At 49.9% G+C, this 20,582-nt stretch overlaps 1 protein-coding gene across 2 annotated transcripts in view; it reads right to left on the bottom strand.

Annotated features, from left to right (window-relative positions):
* Positions 1-9,260: 9,260 nt before the first annotated feature.
* ANXA6 (annexin A6) overlaps positions 9,261-20,582 on the bottom strand; it is a 48,581-nt gene continuing 37,259 nt past the window's right edge. The window contains exons 21-26 of one of the 2 annotated variants that reach the window (XM_070414575.1): positions 16,918-16,935; positions 16,112-16,208; positions 15,152-15,247; positions 12,178-12,236; positions 10,529-10,651; positions 9,261-9,417 (exon numbers count right to left, since the gene is read on the bottom strand). In XM_070414575.1, coding sequence (XP_070270676.1) covers positions 9,358-9,417; positions 10,529-10,651; positions 12,178-12,236; positions 15,152-15,247; positions 16,112-16,208; positions 16,918-16,935 — 453 coding nt within the window. In that variant the 3' untranslated portion in view covers positions 9,261-9,357. The remainder of the gene's footprint in view (positions 9,418-10,528; positions 10,652-12,177; positions 12,237-15,151; positions 15,248-16,111; positions 16,209-16,917; positions 16,936-20,582) is intronic. The other variant, XM_070414576.1, reaches the window with a different exon arrangement.

Genomic DNA, 20,582 nt, shown 5'->3' with positions numbered 1-20,582 from the left:
TGTAGAATGTATCACTCAGTCCTAATATTTCTGGATTGCTACATTCCCTCCAAATGCGATGTTTTCTCTCCCGAGGCCACAATAATCTGTGAGTCCTCTGTGAGTTCACGAAGCCCCACTTAGACAGGTTCCTGCTCATGGAGTCTTAAATGGCAAGGGGACCTAGAAGCACTAAGGCGGCTGAAGGAGCTGGATCCTACCCCCTCACCCACCGTCCCCCACCCCCACCCCACCCCCGAACTGGAATCTCCAGTCAGGAATACTTGGCTTGCACATCTAGGGGAAGATTAGCACTGGGTTTCTTTCCCTGCCAAGATGCTGAGGGCAATTAGCTTCTCACACCTCTCTCACCTCTTCTTTCTTCCAGCTATGAATTCCCTGAAATTGCCTCTTCTGTTCGGGCCATGCGATAGACATCAAGGAAGAAGAGGCCCTTGGACTGAGTCCTGGTTCTGCTGTGTGGTCCAGGGCAAGTCCTTCCCCCTCTCTGAATTTCCCCTTCTGTGAGGTAAAGAAAGGAGTCAGACTAGATCACCACTAAGGGACCTTCCATTCTGACTCGGTACAGAAGTCCCAAAGTTCAGAAGAAGGAGAAATCGGGGAAGGCTAATATGGTCAGGAAATAATCGGTAATATTTAGGATTGACATCTATCAGACAAAGCCCTCAGTGCTCTTAAGTGAATGATGGCATGCGTTCCTCATCAGAGCCCTCGGAGACTGGTACTGCTATTCTACAGATGAGGAAACTGAGGCTCATGGTGGTTTAGGCCAACGGCTAATCAGTGGCACAGCTGGAGTTCAAACTCAGGTAATGTCTCCAGAGCTCACCTGGAGAGGAGTCCTCGAAGGATGGGTATACATGGGAACCTCTCCCAGGCCCACGCCTTTGATGCTTAATTTTTCAGCTCCATCTCTTCCACCTTGTTAATGTGTGGGGACAGCACCCCGGGCCAGTCTCATCATAGTCAGTCAATCAATATTTATTTAGTGAATGAATGGATTTGAGCCCCTGGGTTTCCTGACTCACGAATTCTATTGAAAGCTCCCCAGGATGGGGACTCCTCATGCTCTTAGGACCTAGCCCAGGAGTCTGGGCAGATCCAGGTCCCACTGTAAACCTAAGAAATCAGACTCTCGGGTGGAGGGAGGACTGGAGGCAGCATTTTTAATAACCTCCCAGGGGTGACCTTAGTACTTAGTAGAGTTTGAGAAAGCCAAGTCCTTAAGCTGGGCCTTCCAACTCCAAAGTGAGAAGTATCTGCTTGTAGACAGGCAGCCAAGGAGACCTCGGTGTCATGAACCCTCAGGAGGTACCAAGTAGGCTAGTACTTCTCTGGGTCCCCCAAGCATCCAGTCCATGATTTTTGCAAAAGCGCTTTGAGTCTGTGAACATCCACTCGGTGCCAGGCCCACTGCCATTCCTGAACTCCCCGTGTGACCTCAGCAAGTCGTTTCCTCTCTCTGTCCCGCACTTTCCTCATCTGTGAAAGGGGGTCAGTGCTCTGTGCCCATCTACAACCCTGGGCATGTGCCCAGAAGGGGTACCCGTTAGGATAACTTCGCAAAGAATAACATAGGTCAGGGGATTGTCAACTCTAGTGTCCATTGGAATCCTCTGATCTATCTGGTCTCGGGTGGGTCCTTCCATCAGCAATTCTCAGTCCTGGCTGCAGATTAGAATCACCTGGTGAGCCCTGTGAAAACACAGATGCCCAGGTCCCACCCCAGACTAATTACAGCAGGATCTCAGAGGGTGTGGCCTGGGTTTGCAATTTTAAAAGCTTCCCAGTTGGTTCAAAGTTGGGACTACCGCTCTCAAAGGGGCCATTCTAACAGTTCTGATGCAGGTGGTCCCAGGACCTCACAGTTTCTTAGGGCTCTGTGGTCTCACCCCACCTCTTCCCCTTTTTTTGTGCCAGGGAAGGTGCTTTCTCAGTACCAGGGTCAGAGACCATGAGGACGACAGATTTTAGAACATTATACATGATGGATGTGAAAAGAAAAATTAAAATTCAGACCAAGTCATGATGAGGAGAGCAGATGCATATAACTCTGTCGGCATCTGAAAAATGGGATTCAGGGATGCATTTTGCAAAATTGTGTTTTCCAAGGAAACAAACACCGGGCAGTGTGTTGCAAGATTTTTGTCCAAGGAAAATGCTCCAAGGACAAATGTTGCAAGATTGTTCTGCTGAAGGAAGTGGCTTCTTGGCCCATCAAATCTGGAACAAAGCTTAGAGATGATCTTAAACCACCCCCCTGGCTGGATAGAAGAGGACACTGAGGCCCAGGGATAGGTAGGCACGTGCCCAGGGTCAAGCAGGGAGTTGTGGATGAGCTAGCATCACAATCCAGGCTTCCCAACCACTTCCTGTCTCCTCCCTTTCCTCTATTCCTCAAGTATCCACCACGTCTGTTGTTGCTCCAGGTCCCCAGCCCACCGCCTATACTCCCATTCTCTTGGACAGCACCCAAGGTCAAAGCCTGGGACTAAATCTGTGCCTGGGTAGACACCTGCCAGATAACTGGGGCCAGAGCCAGCGGGAGGCTGGGGCGCGCTAGAGAGGAAGGAGCCGTCTGATGATGTGGCCTGACCTCAGAAAGGAAGCCTGGTCACCAGGGGGAATTTCCCCGGGGCGAGGTCTCATGTCTATGCAAATATGGTACTCCAAGTAACCTGGACCCCAGAACGGGAGAGGGGAGAGGCAGGAAGCAGGGAAGGCACGGGGTCTGCACCTCCCAGGGTACCCACATTGTGCCAGGCTCCCTCTGTGTGATCTCATTTTGTCCCTGAGACACCCTGCTAAGGAGGAAAGTTGGCCAGGAGTCAGTGAGGGGAGGGTACATTTGCCCAAGAAAATGCAGTACATTCCAACCCCAAAGAGAGACCAGGAAGCGGCATGAGTGAGGATGGATTTGGTGCTGCCGTGGCTGCCACTGACAAGGGTGACAGTAATGATGCTTGAGTCCGAGAAGTCTGACAAAGTTTCATTTTAGGTTTCCATCTTGCTCACTGGGGAGTTTTATCCTGGGGCCAGGTCCCCTGCGGAGGTAGTGACCCTCGCCTGTTGGGTGAATCTCAGCGCTCAGAACGCTCGGGGGTATGGCAGCTGGCGCCGTTAACCCTTTCACCGCCAGCTCCCAGAACATTCCTAGATAAGGGGAGAGAATGGGAATGATGTTTTTGAAGGAGAAATCTCTCTTCTGCCTCTTTACATGTCACTCACCTTGAGCCTCACTACCCCCAAAAACCTTCCCCCAGATCCTGCTCCCTTCCAAGGCTGACCCCATCACTGCCTGGCTCTCCAGGGAGCTGGCCTTGCCTCCCCAGAGCAGGGCGGCAATAGGACCAGAGTCTTGGCAGGACAGTTAGGCCCCACATCTGTTTATCCGCCCATCGCAGCACATACACTAGAACAGCGGGCTGCTGACTTCTGGGGCTGTGCGCTGCACACGAGGCTGTGTGCCAAGAAGAGTGAGTGTGTGAAAAAGCAAGTGCGGGTACTTGTGTGAGCTGCTTCCTGTGTGGTCAGTCATACATATACGGACCACAGACCAGTCTTTCTGATTGTTACCAGCAGTGTATGTGTGGACCTCATCGTTTTATTTTTCTCTATGTGGCCACCAATGTGTGTCCCTGTGGATATGACTGGCAGTGATTTGGAATCCCGTGTGTCTGATAAGTAGTCATTACAGGCTTTGAGTGGATACCAAATAGATGGGAGCGTGGGAATGGGAGTCGCTGGCCCAGCACTGGCTTAGAATCTCTGTGTCCAGGCCCTCCCATCCCTGCCCATGGCTATCTCCATCCAGGCCAAGGCCATCGCAATGGGGTAGCACTAGAGGGTTCTGACTGCAGCTGGTGGCACAATAGGCAGATGGTGGTAGCGGGGAGGAAGGGGCGAGACCCTCCCACAGAAGGAAATGTATGTTCTGGAAACCGCTACAACAGCTGGGCCTGGGGGGAGGGCTCATTCCTACATGGCTCTGATTTAGGGCTTCCTCCATCCTCCCTTAGCTGAGAGGGCAGTGGGGTGGCCTGCACCTGGGGCCTGGGCCTCACATCCTGCCTCTAAAAGCATTTCCTGCCTCTGGGTTCCCAGGTAGTGACTCCTGGCTTCACTGCTGCCTCCCTCGCTCATTCCCCAAAGCCAGTTGGGCAGTTCCCTTGGTTTCTTGCTGCCCCGTGTGTTCGTTTTCTTTTCTTTTCTCCATCTCTGCTTCCTCCACTCTGGCTCAGACCCTCCTGCCTCCACATCTGGGGAATGACTACAAGCCTGTCCAGTGGTCTCCCAGGCACTGGGCCCATCTCCTCCACAGACACGTCTTTCTAAAGGGCCTCTCTAATCACACCAGTCTCGTCCCGAGCACCTTCCGGGTGAAGTCCACACTCTCGCCTAGACTCTGTGAACTTCCAGATGGTATTCGCACACTGGGTGTGGGGCCCAAGGCCCAGGGGCCCTTCCCCTTGCCTCCACTTCTGTGCCCTTATTCCAGCCGTGGCCTCTCCCACCCACCTTTAATATCTTTCATTGTTGGAAGCATATCTACACATCTTTCAAGGTGCCTGGACATGCCTCTTTCCAGGGAGCCGCTCTCTGCTTCTCTGTGGTTAATCTGTGGCCTCTGCCCTTGGTACCACTTGCTGCCATGTGCTTGGTTGAATTTTTCTAAAAATATTTCTCCACTTGGCTGAGGGTTAGTGGCACAGTGTAGGGACTCAGTAGTCCTCAGAGACTGTTGGAAGAGACTCTCCCCCACCCCGTTCTCCTCCACGGACTGGAATCTAGTCCATTTATTAATAACAAAGAGCTGAGTCCTTACTGTATCTTGGACAGTGTGGTCTAGTCTTCACAACCCTGTGAGTTAGAAACCTTTGTCATTCCCTTTTTACAGATGAGGAAATCAAGACACGGAGAGGTCAAATGACTTATCTATGTCTGAGCGGTTTGCTGGGATTTGAGGCCACCTGCCTGCCTCTGTAGATCTAACCACTGAGCAGACGGCTGTTATTCAACGAGAATTTCCCACTTGCCTAACTCCAAACGTAAAGCGGGGAAGTCTGCGTTGGGAAACCTGAGGTCTGAGGGGAGTGGAGAGGCCTGTTGGAGCGCCAATTTACCGCTTCTGGGTTCTGAAATTTGGGTTGGGCAACTTGACACTTCTCCCTCCTATTGTCTGTGGGCTCAGTTTGGCTTCCGCATGAGGAGGAAGAGGAAGAGGATATGTCAGCAGAGAGAGCAGGGCAGGTGCTGGCCCCAGATCTAGCCCTTACTCAGCCAGGGCCACAGTCCTGCTCTCTGGGCCGCAATTTCCAAACTTATGAAATGGGAGGGCTGCTTCGGATGACCACTAAGGCCAGTTCCCGCTCAGTCAATCTTCAGGCAATTTGCTTCCCCACTTGGACCATCAGTGTCCTCATTAAATGGGGTGACACCCCCGCCCCCCCCCCCCCCCCCCCCCCGACGCTACTGCAAAGGAATGGTTGTGGAAAAGCTTCTCCCACCAGATGCCTCTGGCAGGGACTCTCTCTGGCACAGTGAATGGGGATGGGGGGGATGGGGGTTAAAGAGCCAGTATTTCCCACACTGCTCTCCAATGGCAGGAAATGTGACAGTGGCAATTCCCAAACAGCTGCTCTGTGCTCGGACTCAAAGGGCAACCCCTCCCAACCAGCCACTTTCTTCAGGCATTTCCTGTGGCCCCGGAGACCAAGGTTGGCACATCCCAGTCCAGAGCTTGTGAAAAGGGTTTGCCTTGAAGGGAAAATGCATGGCTCAAGGCAGCAGGGGAGCAGCGAGGAGCTCAAGAGAGGATGGGTCTGGCCCTAGCTGGTTCGCTCAATGGTTAGAGCATCGGCCCGTGGACTGAAGGGTCCTCGGTAGCAGGCTCAATCCCCTACCCCGGTCATGTCTCTCTCTCATATTGATGTTAAAAAAAAAGTGTTTTTTAAAAAATATATATTTTATTGATTTTTTACAGAGAGGAAGGGAGAGGGATAGAGAGCTAGAAACATCGATGAGAGAGAAACATCGATCAGCTGCCTCCTGCACACCCCCCACTTGGGATGTGCTCACAACCAAGGTACATGCCCTTGACCGGAATTGAACCTGGGACCTTTCAGTCCGCAGGCCGACACTCTATCCACCGAGCCAAACCGGTCAGGGCAAAAAAAAAAAAAGTTTTATTATATAAATAAATAGGATGGCTCTTGGTTGAAGCCTCCCCTTGGAGGAGAAGAAGGAAGTGGGAGAACGAACGTTCAGGGAGTTTATAAAAGCACTGAAGCTGGGCCGGGACTGCAGGGTCCCAGTTCTGTCTGCTGCTAAATTGCTGTGACCTGGGCCCATTGCTTCCTCTCTGTGGAAGTGACAGTTGCTGCAACGGAGAGGGAGGTGAGAATTTCTGAGGCCCCTTCCACATTCAGAACATTCACCACCATCGTCGTCTTCTCCCACTTTGAGACAGTGCGGTTTGGGCTTCTGCTTTCTCTTTCCTTTTAGTTTTAATTTAGTCCCCACTTCTCTCCCTTGAACTCTGGCCACAGAAGCGATCTCCAGTCTGTTATCAGTTGATACAGGTGTTTTGAAGGGAGGTGGGTGGAACACTCAAATGGAAGCTCGTAATGATTAGGACCAATTGGATCTAACTTTTTACATCTTTAGCATCGAGCACATAGCATGGCACATAGGAGGCGCTCGGTAAGTATATGCTGCATGAATGAATGAATGAATGAATGAGTGAAGTACCTTGGATTCACAATAGTGGCTACTCTGTCCTCTGCTACATCTCCAAGAAAAAAATGTGGTTTGTTCTGCAGGCACCTGGGTCTTAGTGGGATTGTTGCACTAGATTCCCAACTGGCCATGCTCCCTTCATGTTTCCTTTTTTACCTTTAATTTTAAAAATTTTATTTTTAGAGAGAAACACTGATCAGTTTCCTCCTGCACACCCCTTACAGGGGAATTCATTGTCTGCCTCCTGCACACCCCCTACCGGAGAATCAAGCAACCCAGGCATGTGCCCTGACCAGAAATAGAATCAGCAACCTTTTGGTGCATGGGATGATGCTCTACCAACTGAGCCACATGGGCCAGGGCCCTTCATGTTTTCCTTAAGTGCCTGGCTAGATGCACACCTTCCCTTCTCAAGAAAGGCTCCCCTCTGGGTTATAAGATAAAATCTGGACATACATGCCTTCCATAATTGGATGTGAACTCCCATTTCTAATCTGGTCTACCTTACCCCACCAACCTTGAGGGTCCCCCTTCTACTACTGACCAGTCCTAGAATACAATCTACCCAACTCAAAGAAAATTAAGTGGAAAATGCATGTTGGGAAATTAGAAGTGTTTTGTCCAGCACGAGGGCTCAGAGCTGTCCTCATTCCTGATTTCTAGGAATTCTACAAGTCCTAGTTTCTCCACTTGTGTGTTCCCTCAGCCTCATGGGGCCTCCCAACTTCTATTCCCTCAGGTCCCATTGCTCTTTCCTTTCCACTCCCAGCGTATTTTCCCACCAGAACATATTTTTAAGCAAATGTCATATTTAGCTTCGGATGCCTCTGTGACCTGCAGCTGACTTCTTGAGAACAAAGCTCAGAAAACATCTTGGGATCCACCTCTCAGCTCCTACAATGGGGCCTGGCTCAGGGCAGGTGGTGCCATAAAGGACCCCACTCCACACTTCCACGCATCACCTCTTTCACCCCACACCCCACACAGAGTATGAGATAAGCAGAATTGGGGGCCGTGTTTTACAAATAAGAAAAGTGAGACTTAGAGATGACATGCTCACAGACAGTTAATGTTAAAGGTCTGACTCCACAACTCTTAACCATTTTGTTATCTCTTGGTAACAGTTAAATTAAGTTGGGCAAATACCCCAAAAAACTCAGCTGACTCTCATGGGGTTTGGGCTCACCATGGGGTGGAAGACAGGAAGTGGAGAAGACACAAGGTAAATTGTCTTACTTTCAGACTCATTTTGTCAGAGATGAAGAGAGGGCTCTTCAATACTGTTGGGTCCAACCCCTCAATGTACAAATAAAGAAACGGAGGCCCAGTGAGGGCACTGGCTAGTCCAAAGTCACACATTGAGGGAGGGACAAGACCAGACCCAGCTAGTCTCCCAATACCCACGGCCCTTGCACAGCAGCTACATTATAGACACAATGAACTCCCAGGACGGCCAGGACAGGGAGCAGAGCCCTCCAGCAGCAGGCACTGTCATGCCATGTCACTGGACAACGTTAGATCCAAGTCTCAGGGTAGAAGCAGAGCTGGGGGAAGGGAGACAGAGAAATTGCTGTTGATTCTACTGCTTATCAGTGATCTTCACAAAGTGGAAACTTTCCACAGGCCTCCCCAGATCACGATCACATCTGGTGCCCTTGAAGAGTTCAAAAGAGGAAGTTTGGGTTTGGTTGTAATGGATGAAGAGCACACAGACAAACGTACGTCCAAGCAGCAGGGGGAGAGGGGGCCCAAGACCCAGAGCTCAGACTCTCCTCTGGGATCCCCAGGAGAGAGTATAAAGCTAGCGCTCACTCCTGGGCAGGCTCCAATGAGGACAATCTAGGCTGCAGGTTCAAGGTCAAATATGCAGGTCCTCACTGGGAACGTATTTATGTGTGTCTTTTTATTCAAAGAAAGAAGTATACAGAGAATGATCTGGAGGCACATCCTTGAAGGTCAATGCTAGAAGAAAAGCCAAGATCTCTTTGCCCAACCCTCTCATTTTGTAGACGAGAAAACAGCGAATGGAGAGGGGAAAGAGATGGGCCCAAGGTCAGAAAGAAAGTATGTGGCCGATGCAAAATTGAACCCAGGTATCCGGACTCCTGGTTCAGTGCTCCAGCACAACCACCTGGACGGAGGTGGGAGCTGAAGAGGTGGCAGGACTGTTGGCCGGAAGACCTTTACTCCTCCCTCCCTCCCCGCTGCCAAGAACACTCAATCGGCACCTGCCACCAGGCCCCACCATTCAAAACACACACGTCACTCATTTCATAGACAGAGGCTCAATATCTTTTTGGATTTGACAACGCCCAAGCTAGGGCAGGGGCTGTGGCAGGGACAGAAGGGTGGAGGAAGAAGATGGGGAATAGAGGTGGACAGAATCTAGGGCTACCATTCTTCAGCCAATCAGATGTGAGGAGTGACCATGCTGGGCCTTCCGTGGCCCCTGGGAGTGGGAGCCTTTCCTAAACCCCAGTTGACGACAAGAGCCCACCCCTGCCCCCCTCCCCCCACCCTGCCCCTCCCTTAGTCTCTGAAGCTGGAGAATCAGGCTTGGTCACGGTGGCTGGTGCTGATGACCGTGTCTCGGCCCAGGTGCCCGTCAAAGCCAGCGCCCTAGTCCTGGCCCCCACAGATAGCCAGCAAGGCCTTCATGAAGTCTCCGGAGGTGTCACCCTGGCAGAGGCAGAGGGAGAGCCCAGTAAGTGAAAACAATCCTGATGGTCTCGATGTCCCTCCTCCTAGCTGCCCACGTTCCATGCAGTCTGTGCATCTACAAACGTGTGTATATGACATCCCTTTCCTACACAGAAACAGATATGCAACAGCCGCACTATCTGGACCATACTTTTTTGAATTAAGAGAAGATCTCAAACCAACACATAGAGTCTCCTCATGCTTTTTCACGCCTGTATCTTATTCTACCAGAGGGATATACATCAGGTATTTAAGCAGTCCTGTATGGAGGGCTTCCACTCTTGTGACTATAAACAATACTGGCATAAACATTCCTTTACGTGCCTTTGGGAATAGGTACGGCTGTGTCTGTAAAACGAATTCCTACACACAAATACCAAGTCCAAAATGTAAATGTCTTGAATTTTAAATTCTCCAAACTCCCCTTTGAAGACATGCTACCACGTTACCTTCCCACCAATCTGTGTGGAACTGCCTGTGCGATTTCCCACAGTCTTGTCAACCAAGTACAGCATCAAACTAAGACCCTGGTCAGTCCAAAGACAAGAAAATGGGCTCCGTAGTGAAAAGAGTCGGACACAAAAGAACCACATATTACGTGATTCCATTGATAGGAAATACCCAGAAAAGGCAGCTCCGCAGAGACAGGAAGTCGCTTGATGGTTGCCCAGGGCTGGGGGTGGAAATAGGTAAACAGGTACGAGTACCATAGCAGGTGATGGAAATGTTTTAAACTGGATTGTGGCCATGCTTGTACAACTCATTGCATTGACTAATATTTTTAAAATTATACCCTCAAACAGGTGCATTTTATGGTATGTAAATTATACTAGTTCAGTAACAATTTTTAAAAAGCAAAAAAGAAAGGCCCTTGTTTTATCTGGCAATCTTTAATTATAAACCTTTGAACCATCTGGAATTTATTTTGGTGTAAACAATGAGGCAGGTCTTTCATTTAGCAACATCCTGGCTGTCCTCAGAGGTAAGTCATTGAGAAAAAGAGTATGGGAATAAAAAGGGCTTCAAATCTTATGTTCAGGGATCTGACTCTCACCCCCTTCCCCACTGACCTCTAGCCCCTACTCCTCACCTCAATGACTTCGTTGAGAGACTTGTCATATTTCTCAATGAACTCCCGCCGGATGTTGAGTAGGTCGATCTCACTCCGGGAGACCATGATCCTGGTGAGGGTCTTCTCATCCGTGCCGGCACCCTGGTAGAGCCGGGCATGAGGGAGACACAGGGCAGGAGAAGAAACAAAGCCAAGTCAGGCAAGGAATAAAGGGTGTCTATCTGCCTCTCTCCCTTTTCCTGCTTCTGTCTGCCACAAACAGTCCTGACCCCAATCCCCCTGGGCTTAGGGCTGACCAGACAGGCAAAACTGGCTTGTCTGAGGTAAAGAGTGTACCCCCAAAATTCACATCCACCTGGAACCTTACAATGAGACTAATTTGGAAATAGGGTCTTTGCCCATGTAATTAGTTGAGGTCCTACTGGGTTAGGGTGGCCCTCGATCCAGTGACTGGTGTCCTTATAAGAAAAGGATGACCCGGCTGGTGTGGCTCAGTGGTTGAGCATTGACCTATGAACCAGAAGATCATGGTTTGATTCCCCGTCTGGGTACAGGCCCAGGTTTTGGGCTTGATCCCCAGTAGGGAGCGTGCAGGAAGCAGCCAACCAATGATTCTCTCATCATTGATGTTTCTCTTTCTCTCTCCCACTCCCTTCCTCTCTGAAATCAATACAAATATATTTAAAAGAAAAAAAAAAAAGAAGAGGATGTATGGACATGGACACAGCAGATCCAGATAAAGGCAGAGACTAGAGGGATTCATCCACAAGCCAAGAAACACCAGGATTCCCGGCAACCACAGAAGCTAGAGACACCAGCGAGTTTCTCCCTCGAAGCCTCCAGAGGAACCAATCCTGCCAATACCTTCCCTTTGCCCTTCCAGCCTCTAGAACATGAGAGAGTAAGTTCTGTGGTCCCTCAATTTGTGGTCACTTGTTACAGCAGCTCTGGAACACAAGGCTCAAGGAGCAGGCACAGTGCAGGGACTGTGTGGGCAGCTGGGGCCCACTTTGCCCCCGAGAGCTCAGGAGTCAGAGCTGGCACATGGTTAAGTTCCAAGTAAATGGTGTCATGTTTGGGGACTGCAGGCTGATCGGGCTCTCAGCTCGCTCTCACCACGCAGCCTCCCCAGGCTCTGTCAGCAGCTGAGACTCCACTTACTGGGCTGAGAGGGTGGCCAGCGTGGCCTGGGTTTTTGGGAAGCCAGGGCCAGACCCAGAGCTGAGCACTTGCTACCTTTTGTGATCATTTCATAGGAGGCACTGTGACAGCTGCTGGAAGGTGAGCTCTGAGAGGGCAGACTGTGTCCCTCTCACTCAGCCCCGTGTCCCCAGAGCACGTTTCTCAACCTTGGCCCCTGGGGCCGGATCATTCTCTGCTATGGGATCTCTCCTGTGCACTGTAGGCTGTTGGCAACCTCTGTCCTCTACCCACCAGGTGCAAGCAGCTGTCACTCCCCAAGCGGTGACGCTCAAGATGTGGCAGAACACTGCCAATGTTCCCGGGGCTGGGCCACCCTCCCCCCACGGGCTGAGAACTACGATCCTAGAGCCAGACACAGGGCAGATGCTGCCAAACATCCCATGGGAACCCAGCTGTCACAGCGCTGCTCTGGGGGATGGTGGACGTGCTGGAAACGGAAGGAACGGACGAGCACGTCTTCTTACCTTCATGGACTTGTAAAGTTTGTCGGCGAAGAAGAGAGGCTTGTTCTTGACACTCTGAACTGCAGGAAGAGGAGGGGATGCAGGGAACTTGGTCAGAGGAGCTGTGCCCAGACTCTGGGCGGGGCTTTCTTCTCCCACTCCCTCTCCCCCCAGTCACTGCCAACCCCAGGGTCAAACTCAGGGCCTGGCACACTCACTCCCCTTCCTGATGTCACCTCCTCTGGCTCTCACTGGGTTGCAACTCACTCCCTGCTGAGGTGCTTGTAGCTAACCAAAGGAGAGCAGAGGGACTCAAAGGGAAGAAAACCTCATGAACCCAGCCAGGCCCTGGGCCCCAAACTTCTAAGCGCATGGGAATCCCTAGAGAACTTGTTTAAAACTCAGGTGCTAGGCTCCACCCTAGGGGCTCAGATTCAAGGAATATTTCGAGCAGAGTTCTCAGACAATGGTCCTGGACAGCATCACTGGGGAGGTGGAGGAAATGCAAATTCACATGCCCCACCCCAGGTGTGCTGGCATTGCAACTCTGGAGGTAGGGAACCAACTTGTCCCTCATTGCCCGGGCAGTCTTAGTGTTAGCACGAATCAGGATGGTCAGCAGCCCCTGGTCCCCAGATAATGCCTGTCTGGCTGTACCAATCCAGCCCTTTCTCAAGGCCTGGGGGTCTCTAGCCCTTGGCTGCTGAGGGATTTCAAGGCTCCAGAGCACACATGGGGGTGTCTCAGACACCAGTCCCAGAGAGCCAGAATGACTCTGGATAAAAGTATTTCTATGAGAAGGGCAGGGGGCAAGAGGGTGGAGCTGTGCACCCCAAGATCACAGTCACACAGGGTCAGTCCTGCACCCTCCCTGGGACAGGCTCAGGAACCCATGGGAAAGGTCCCATTTTATCCCGAGCTTCCAAGCTCTGTATGTAGTTCCCTACTACCTTCCACACTGATCCCAAGCTCCTTGGCTAAAAGTCAGAGCTCCTACCTCCCTTTGCTGTCTCATCGCTCTTGTTCCCCCGTTCTCGGAACACACTATGAATTTCCTTGTGCCTCTGTCCTCCTGGTATGGAGTTTCCCATCTACCCTCCACTACTTTATCCCCGCAACCCCACCCCATCCTGCAAGGCTGTACTGACATGCACATCCCCAGTTGTGTCACCTCCTCCAAGAAGCCCACCCTCACTCCAGGCCCAGGACTCAGTCAATCTGGTTAAGGAGCAAACTTGGCAGAAACTTCCATCCTCAGCAACCAACCCTGAAACCTGAAGCCTGCTCACCTGCCTCAGAGGACCCTGGCCCTGCCACAGTGGAGTGATGTGGAGTGGTGTGTGTGCGTGTGCGTGTGTGCACACGTGTGTGCACGAAGGCTCGTTCCAGGTGGGAGGAGAGAGGAAAGAGGGAGAAACACGAGGAGACCAAGATCTGAAAGTGCCCAAAGACCAGTTGTTCTGGTGACTGCAAGCATGAGCTCTGGCTCAGGCAGCCTCTGGTTTGAGTCCTGCCTCCACCACTGATACGTAACTTCTCTGAACCTACAGGCCCCACTTTGTAAAATAAGCTGATAAAAGTACCTCAAGAGGATTCAACAAAAGCTGTGTGCGACTAACTCCACACAGGGCCCGGCAGGAAATAACAATAAAAGCTAACACTTCTCCAGTGTGTTCTGTGTGCCAGGAGGCAGTGTTCTCAGTCTACACATAATTAACTCATTTAAATTTTACATAAACCACTTTATGGGCTGGATACCGTTATTCTCTCCACTTTACAGAGGAGGAAACTGAGGCACAGGGTTTTCGTGACTTCCCCAAAGTGGCAGAGCAAGGATTTGACCTAGATTCACTATGCTATACTGCCCCCTAGGTATTGCCCAGGGGGTAAAGGCCCATTTGAATGCTAAATAACAACAATATCTCTATTTCATCTATTCCAAACATCTCCAAAATGTTAACATCTCTAAATCACTGTGCCTTATAATTGATGGCAATTATGTGAAATCTTCCACCGATACCTCCAGGTGAGATTAAAAAACAAACAAAAAAACACGAGCTTCGATGTAATGCAATTTATAGTCATAAAAAAGATACTACTTCTCATTAATGCTAACAAACACAAGTTCAACCTGTGCTCATATCCACTCACCCATTTCTAAACAAGGAGAAACTGAGATCCAGAATAGGAAAGACGTTTTCAAAGTCAAGGACTCAAATCAGGGAGTGGGTAACAGAGGTGAGTGGATTAAGTACAAATTAAAAAAAAAAGAAGTGCAAATTGGTGGTTACAAAATAGTCACAGGATGTAAAGTACAGCACAGGGAAGATAGTCAGTAATATTGTAATAACTATGTATGGTGCCAGGTGGGTGCTGGGAATACCGGGGAAGACACTGTGTAAGGTATGTTACTGTTCTATGTTAAAGTACAGAACACTATGCTGTACACCTGAAACCAATACGAAATACTGAAAGTAAACTGTAATTGAAAAATAAAAAAGTAAATTTTTAAAAAGGACTCAAATCATGCAAGAAGAGAGTAACCAAAGAGGTCTAGGTACTGGGAGGAGGAAAAGGTGCGCGCGCAGTATGAGTGTGTGTGTGTATATGTGTGTGTGTGTGTCTGTGCATATGTGTGCTCAGGCGTGTGCGTGTGTGTGTGTGTGTGTCTGTGTGTGTGTGTGTGTGTGTGTGTGTACACTGCGGTCCTGCACACGTTGCGCCCCTACCCAGCCCGCTATTGCCCTCCTGGTTTCTCCTGCAGGGAGAGCTGTTTCCTCTTCCTGCCCTGCAGCCTGGAACAAGCCCTCCTGTTGCCCACCGCTCCATCACACAGAGGCAGGACCGCGGGAGCCAGTGAGTGGCAGTGTTGATGTTCCGGTACCAGTTGCTTAGGCAGCTGCCACAGCCACATGTTCAGGAATCTGCCCATGTGCCCAAATCCCCAGTCCCTGCCCTGGACCCCGAGCCCCTTCCCTTGGTCCCCGCCAGTTACCAATGGCCACAAACGCGTCCTTGACATCCCCAGACATCTCCTTCTTGATGACGTGCTCCACGTCATAGTTGGTCATCTTGATGAACTCCTGGAAGACTGGCCCCAAGAGAAGCCCCAGAGGGGGGGTAAGCTTCAGCTCAGAAGGAGGGGGGAGATCAGCCCTCCCCCGCATCCAGCTCCGCCCACAGGCTGTGGGAAGGGGCAGCAGGTATGGCTGTGCCTAGTGCACCATCATTGAGGGAGGAAGTTCTGACCTCAGGCTGCCTTGGGCCCAGAGCCAAACTGTGTCAAGTCAGACACTGCCCCAGAGCCTTGGACAAGTTCTAGGAAAAGGGCCAGGGCAGTAGATGAGCGTGGCTCCCAGTCACAGCTCTACTGTGAACTCACTGAACGACCCTGGAGGACCCCTCCCCGTTTCTGGGCCTCCCGTCCTCCTGTGTCAAGTTGGGACGGAGATTACTCTAAGACAGCGGTTCTCAACCTGTGGGTCGCGACCCCTTTGGCGGTCGAACGACCCTTTCATAGGGGTCGCCTAAGACCATCCTGCATATCAGATATTTACATTACGATTCATAACAGTAGCAACATTACAGTTATGAAGTAGCAACGAAAATAATTTTATGGTTGGGTCACAACATGAGGAACTGTATTTAAAGGGCCAGAAGGTTGAGAACCACTGCTCTAAGGAATCCTAATGATAACACTGAGGCAGTTACTATGTGCCCGGCACTGTGTTAAGTGCTTTTTGTGAATTACATTTGTTATATCCTCACAGCAGTCATGTGTGGTAGAGCTAACATCCCAGTGTATAGCTAAGGGAACTAAGACACAGATACTGACTGACTTGCTGAAGGCCCCAGGGCTAAGTGGGAGACTCAAATCCAGACAGTCCGGCCCAGCCGGTGTGGTCGACAAATGTAGGGTCTTCCTGCGGATTGGAAGGGGAGGGGGGAGGCTCACCTCTCCGGAGGTGCGGATAGCTGCGTGTACACAGGATCGTCATGAAACGCGTCTCCAGGGAGGTCTTGTCTCCACTGCTGGACGTGTCTGCTATTTCCTGCAGGGACCGTGGGGGCGAGGAGTGGGGAGGAAGACATAGGAAGGCCTTGGTTATCTCTCACTTGCATGTCTCTGCCTGGGTCCCTGGGTCCAGTTAGGAGTTGGGCTAACCCAGCCACCCAGGGGCACTGACACTGGCCCCTTCTTCTTTCCTCGGCCTCCTCAACCCCCACCAGTTCCCAGGATCCCTGGGGACTGACACACAGGGCTGAGCCTCAGGGCGGAGGACTGCGACCCAGGGGAGGGGCAAACAGGCACTGGGCGTGAAGACGTGGGAAGTGTGTTGTGCACACGGGCAGGGAAAAGTGGCCCAGCTAGTGTTTCCCGAGTGTTGGAGTGTCACACAGACTTTAACACACCACAGCTATGCTTCCACAATGATCTCGCCAGCTACAGTCTATTTACATTGATTTAAAGTTTCCCTTTAAAAATAACTGATTTCAGGTTGTAAAAAAGAGTCTATTTAAAGGAAATATTCACAAGTCAGGGTATGTAGCACAAATCATGTGGGAAATGAGTGGTAAAGTCAGGGAAACACTTGCCTGGCCCATGTTTTACCCAGAGGGGTTCTTAAAGGAGAGAGAGAAGCTGCGAGGCAAACCCCAAATCACCGCCTGACTCTGCCCCCTCAGCCCCGCCCAGAGGCACAGGCACAATCAGACTTCACTCAGGCAGGCCTTAACCCACAGGGAGACCACGGCACTCACCAAGATCTCAGCAGCCACCTGAGAGCAGGGGGGAGAGAGGGGGGGAGGCAAGAGTCAGAGGAGGCCCGGAGAGGGTGGCTCTGGGGGCCCTGGGGTGCAGGGGCAAGGGCCTGGCTCAGGGTGGCAGAGGTCCCGAGAGGCCCCAAGGGGACTCGGGACCACAATGGGAGCAGGGAGGAGAGAAAACATGGTTCCCTGACCTTTGGGCTGGAGATCAACATGGGGATAGGCCTGGGAATTCGTTACAAAAGTGCTCACCAAGGGGGGAGGGGAGGACACAGAGCAGGGCACTCTGCCCATCGTCACCCGGGCAACCCAGGCACCTCCAGACCTAGTGTGCTCCTCTGCAAGCCCTGAGCAGTCAGACTTCCTCACACCCTGCCCCCCGCTCGGTGGAGGGTCCTCAGGAGACCTGCCACTTCACTCCCTCAAGTGACAGAGAGCAGACAGGAGAGCTGAGGCCTGGAGGCGAGGGGATTTACAGGGCACACAGCCAATCAGGGGGCAGTGCCAGCCTGCCAGTCATTTTACAGGGACAGTGTTTATTGCTGCCTCAGGCCGAGCACAAATTCTGTGGGGACATGATTTTGTTAGGCGAGAACCACGACCTGGAATGCCGGGGTATGACATGTGGCCATCCCTGTGCAGCCCAGGCTGAGTTCTGCCTTTGCCCACGTTCCCAAAACTGCCGGCCCTTTCATCTGTCGGACAGACCAAAACCATCCTCTTCATGAACTTCCCAACAGCTCTCTGCTTTGGAAAGCTTCTTTTCATTCCAGAAGTCGGCAATGTCCACCAAAACTTAAACGGCCCATGCTGCTGGATCCAGCAGCGGTGTGGGTGGAACCTGCCTCACAGACCGGCCAGGTCCGCGGAGACGGCGCATGGTGCCGCCGAGGTCTTCGAAACGGAACAACCGGGCACCATAACCAATGGCTTGTTACCCAGGCCACGCATGGCTCATCCAACGTGAGAAAGGAAACCCACACAGCTATTTAAAAGAACGAGAGCGGCCTGCAGTGTTGATAAGGAGTTTCCATTTAAATTAAGCAGAAAAGTGTAGCCTAACAGTGCGTAACTGCGGCTAACAGTGTTCCTTTTATCTAGATAAGGAGACGAACACACACTCTCTCCTCCCTACTTCCTGGGAAGTCGCGTAGAGGGACGGCCAGGACACTGCTGACCACAGTCAGCTTTGAGGGGGACTGTGGGGGGAAGCTTTTGCATTTTATTTTATTTTCCCTGAAGTTTTATGCTTACATTTGCTCAGCATGCGAGTATGTTATTTTTATTTTTTATTTTAATGTCAAATCGGAGTTATCAGGGCTACTAGGTTTACAGGACGCTTCTGGTTTTTACTTATACTTTTCTACATTAGAAACTGCCTGGCTTAGTAGCTGAGCGTCGACCCCTGAACCAGGAGGATTCCTAGTCAGGGCACATGCCTGGGTTTTGGGCTCCATGTGCAGTGTGGGGGGCATGCAGGAGGCAGCTGATTGATGGTCCTCTCTTCATTAATGTTTGTATCTCTCTCGCTGCCTTCCTCTCTCTGAAATCAATTTTTAAAAAGGTTAAAAAAAAAAAACCCCAGTAAGAAACAAACAAACAAAATGACGTAGCTGAACCTTGAGGACATCATGCCAAGTGAAATGAGCCAGTTACAAAAGGACAAATACTGGATGATGGTGACTATCTGACCTGGAGCAGTCAATTCACAGGGGCAGGAAGTAGAATGGGGGTTGCCAGGGGCTGGGAGAGGGAAATGGGCAGTTATTTCATGGGCACAGAGTTTCGGTTTTACAAGATGAAGAGTTCAGCGGATGGACGGTGGTGATGGCTGCACAACGATATGAATGCACTTGTCACTGAATTGGACACTTGCAAAAGATTAAGATGGAAAATTGTACGTTATATGTATTTTTATTATGTGTCATGCACGTTTTGCCACAATTTTTAAAAAAGTTATGCCAAAAATGCCTAGTATTTTATTTTAAAAGAGGGAGATGTTTTAAAAATTTTAAGAAAAAGGAATTAAGGTATCAAACATTCTTCATTTACTTGGGTCAGAGAACCTCAGGCATATGTTTTTTTCAAAACACCTTTAAAATAATAGTTTTTGGCCGAAACCGGTTTGGCTCAGTGGATGGAGTGTCGGCCTGCAGACTGAAGGGTCCCAGGTTCGGTTCCGGTCAAGGGCATGTGCCTGGATTGCGGGAACCTCCCCAGTGGGATATGTGCAGGAGGCAGCTGATCGATGTTTCTCTCTCGTCGATGTTTCTAACTCTCTATCTCTCTCCCTTCCTCTCTGTAAAAAAATCAATAAAATATAATTAAAAAATAAATAAATAAATAAAATAAAATAATAGTATTTGTAATACGAAAAATGCAGTGGGTTACTAAAATAATTTTCCAGATAGTCAACACAAAAACTTTTCCTCATTAGCCTAGCTACTTCATGTAAAAATTAATCTGGGCTGTTCCTCCAAAAGTTAAGTCATCCACTCCTAGAAATATACCCAAAAGAAACAAAACATATGTGCACACAAAGACTTGTACACAAATGTTTATAGCCAGCAGCATTATTCGTAATAGCCCTAAAGTAGAAATAACCCAAATGTCTATTAGCTGATAAATGGATTTTTAAAAAAACGCTATATTCATACAGTGAAATACTATCTGGCAATGGAAAGAAAAAATATATGTGGCATAATATGGATAAATTTTGAAAATGTTATACTAAGTGAAAGAAAAGTCACAGAAGACCACATATTACATGATTCCATGTATGTGAAATGCCCAGAATAGGCAAATCTTAGAGACAGAAAGTAGATCGGTGGTTGCCCAGGGCTGGGGGTCTGCGAGGAAATGAGGAGTAATTGTAGTATGTACAGAGTTTCTTTTGGGGGATGATGAAATGTTCTAAAGTCGACTGTGGTGGTGGTTGCGCAAGGCTGTGAGGACACTAAAAACCACTGAAGTGTACATTTTAAATGGGTCATTGTACTGGTATGGTGGATGAATTATATTTCAATTGTGCTGTCATATTAAAAAATACCATCCGGGGACTAAATTGTCTAAAACTGGCCACAAATCTTCATTTCACTCTTAGAGTATAACTAGAAAAGTTATAGGTATTCTTTTGTATGGCCACAATTCATTTCACAGTTAGATTATCTATATTATTTGTTGCTCCAACCGGAGCACGGAGAGTGAAAGGGAAGCTATTGGCAATGACTGTGGGGCAGGAGGTGAACGCTGGACATGGGTCACCTGTTCACAACGGACCCAGAGCCCTAAGAGCCTGTTCTGGAGGCCCAGGCGAGAGTGTGGAAAGGAGGAGGCATAAAACAAGCAAACACTGCTAAGAACGAATGTGCATTATCTAGATTTTCAGGGGGCAACGTGGTTCTGCCTACCAAATGCCTTCAATTTTTGGATACATATTCTGCCAGCACTCCCATTTCACCTCTAGAAATCTAGTCAAGGGGAAAAGTCACGCATGTGATAAGAGAGTTGGCTGCTCGGACGAGGGCTGGTTAAATAAAGTGTGGCAGATCTTAAATGGGACAGTATATAGCCATTAAATGATGGTGATTTTTAAATATAATATGCCACAGTTTTATCAGGATATTACTTTTACATTTTTAACTATTATAAATCAGGAA

The sequence above is a fragment of the Myotis yumanensis genome, unplaced genomic scaffold (assembly GCF_028538775.1).
Source record: "Myotis yumanensis isolate MYYU_CA2020_CCGP unplaced genomic scaffold, mMyoYum1.0.hap1 SCAF_5, whole genome shotgun sequence".
NCBI lineage: Eukaryota > Metazoa > Chordata > Mammalia > Chiroptera > Vespertilionidae > Myotis > Myotis yumanensis.
The sequence above is the reverse complement of the archived record's forward strand: the minus strand, read 5'-3'. Positions and strand labels throughout refer to the sequence as shown.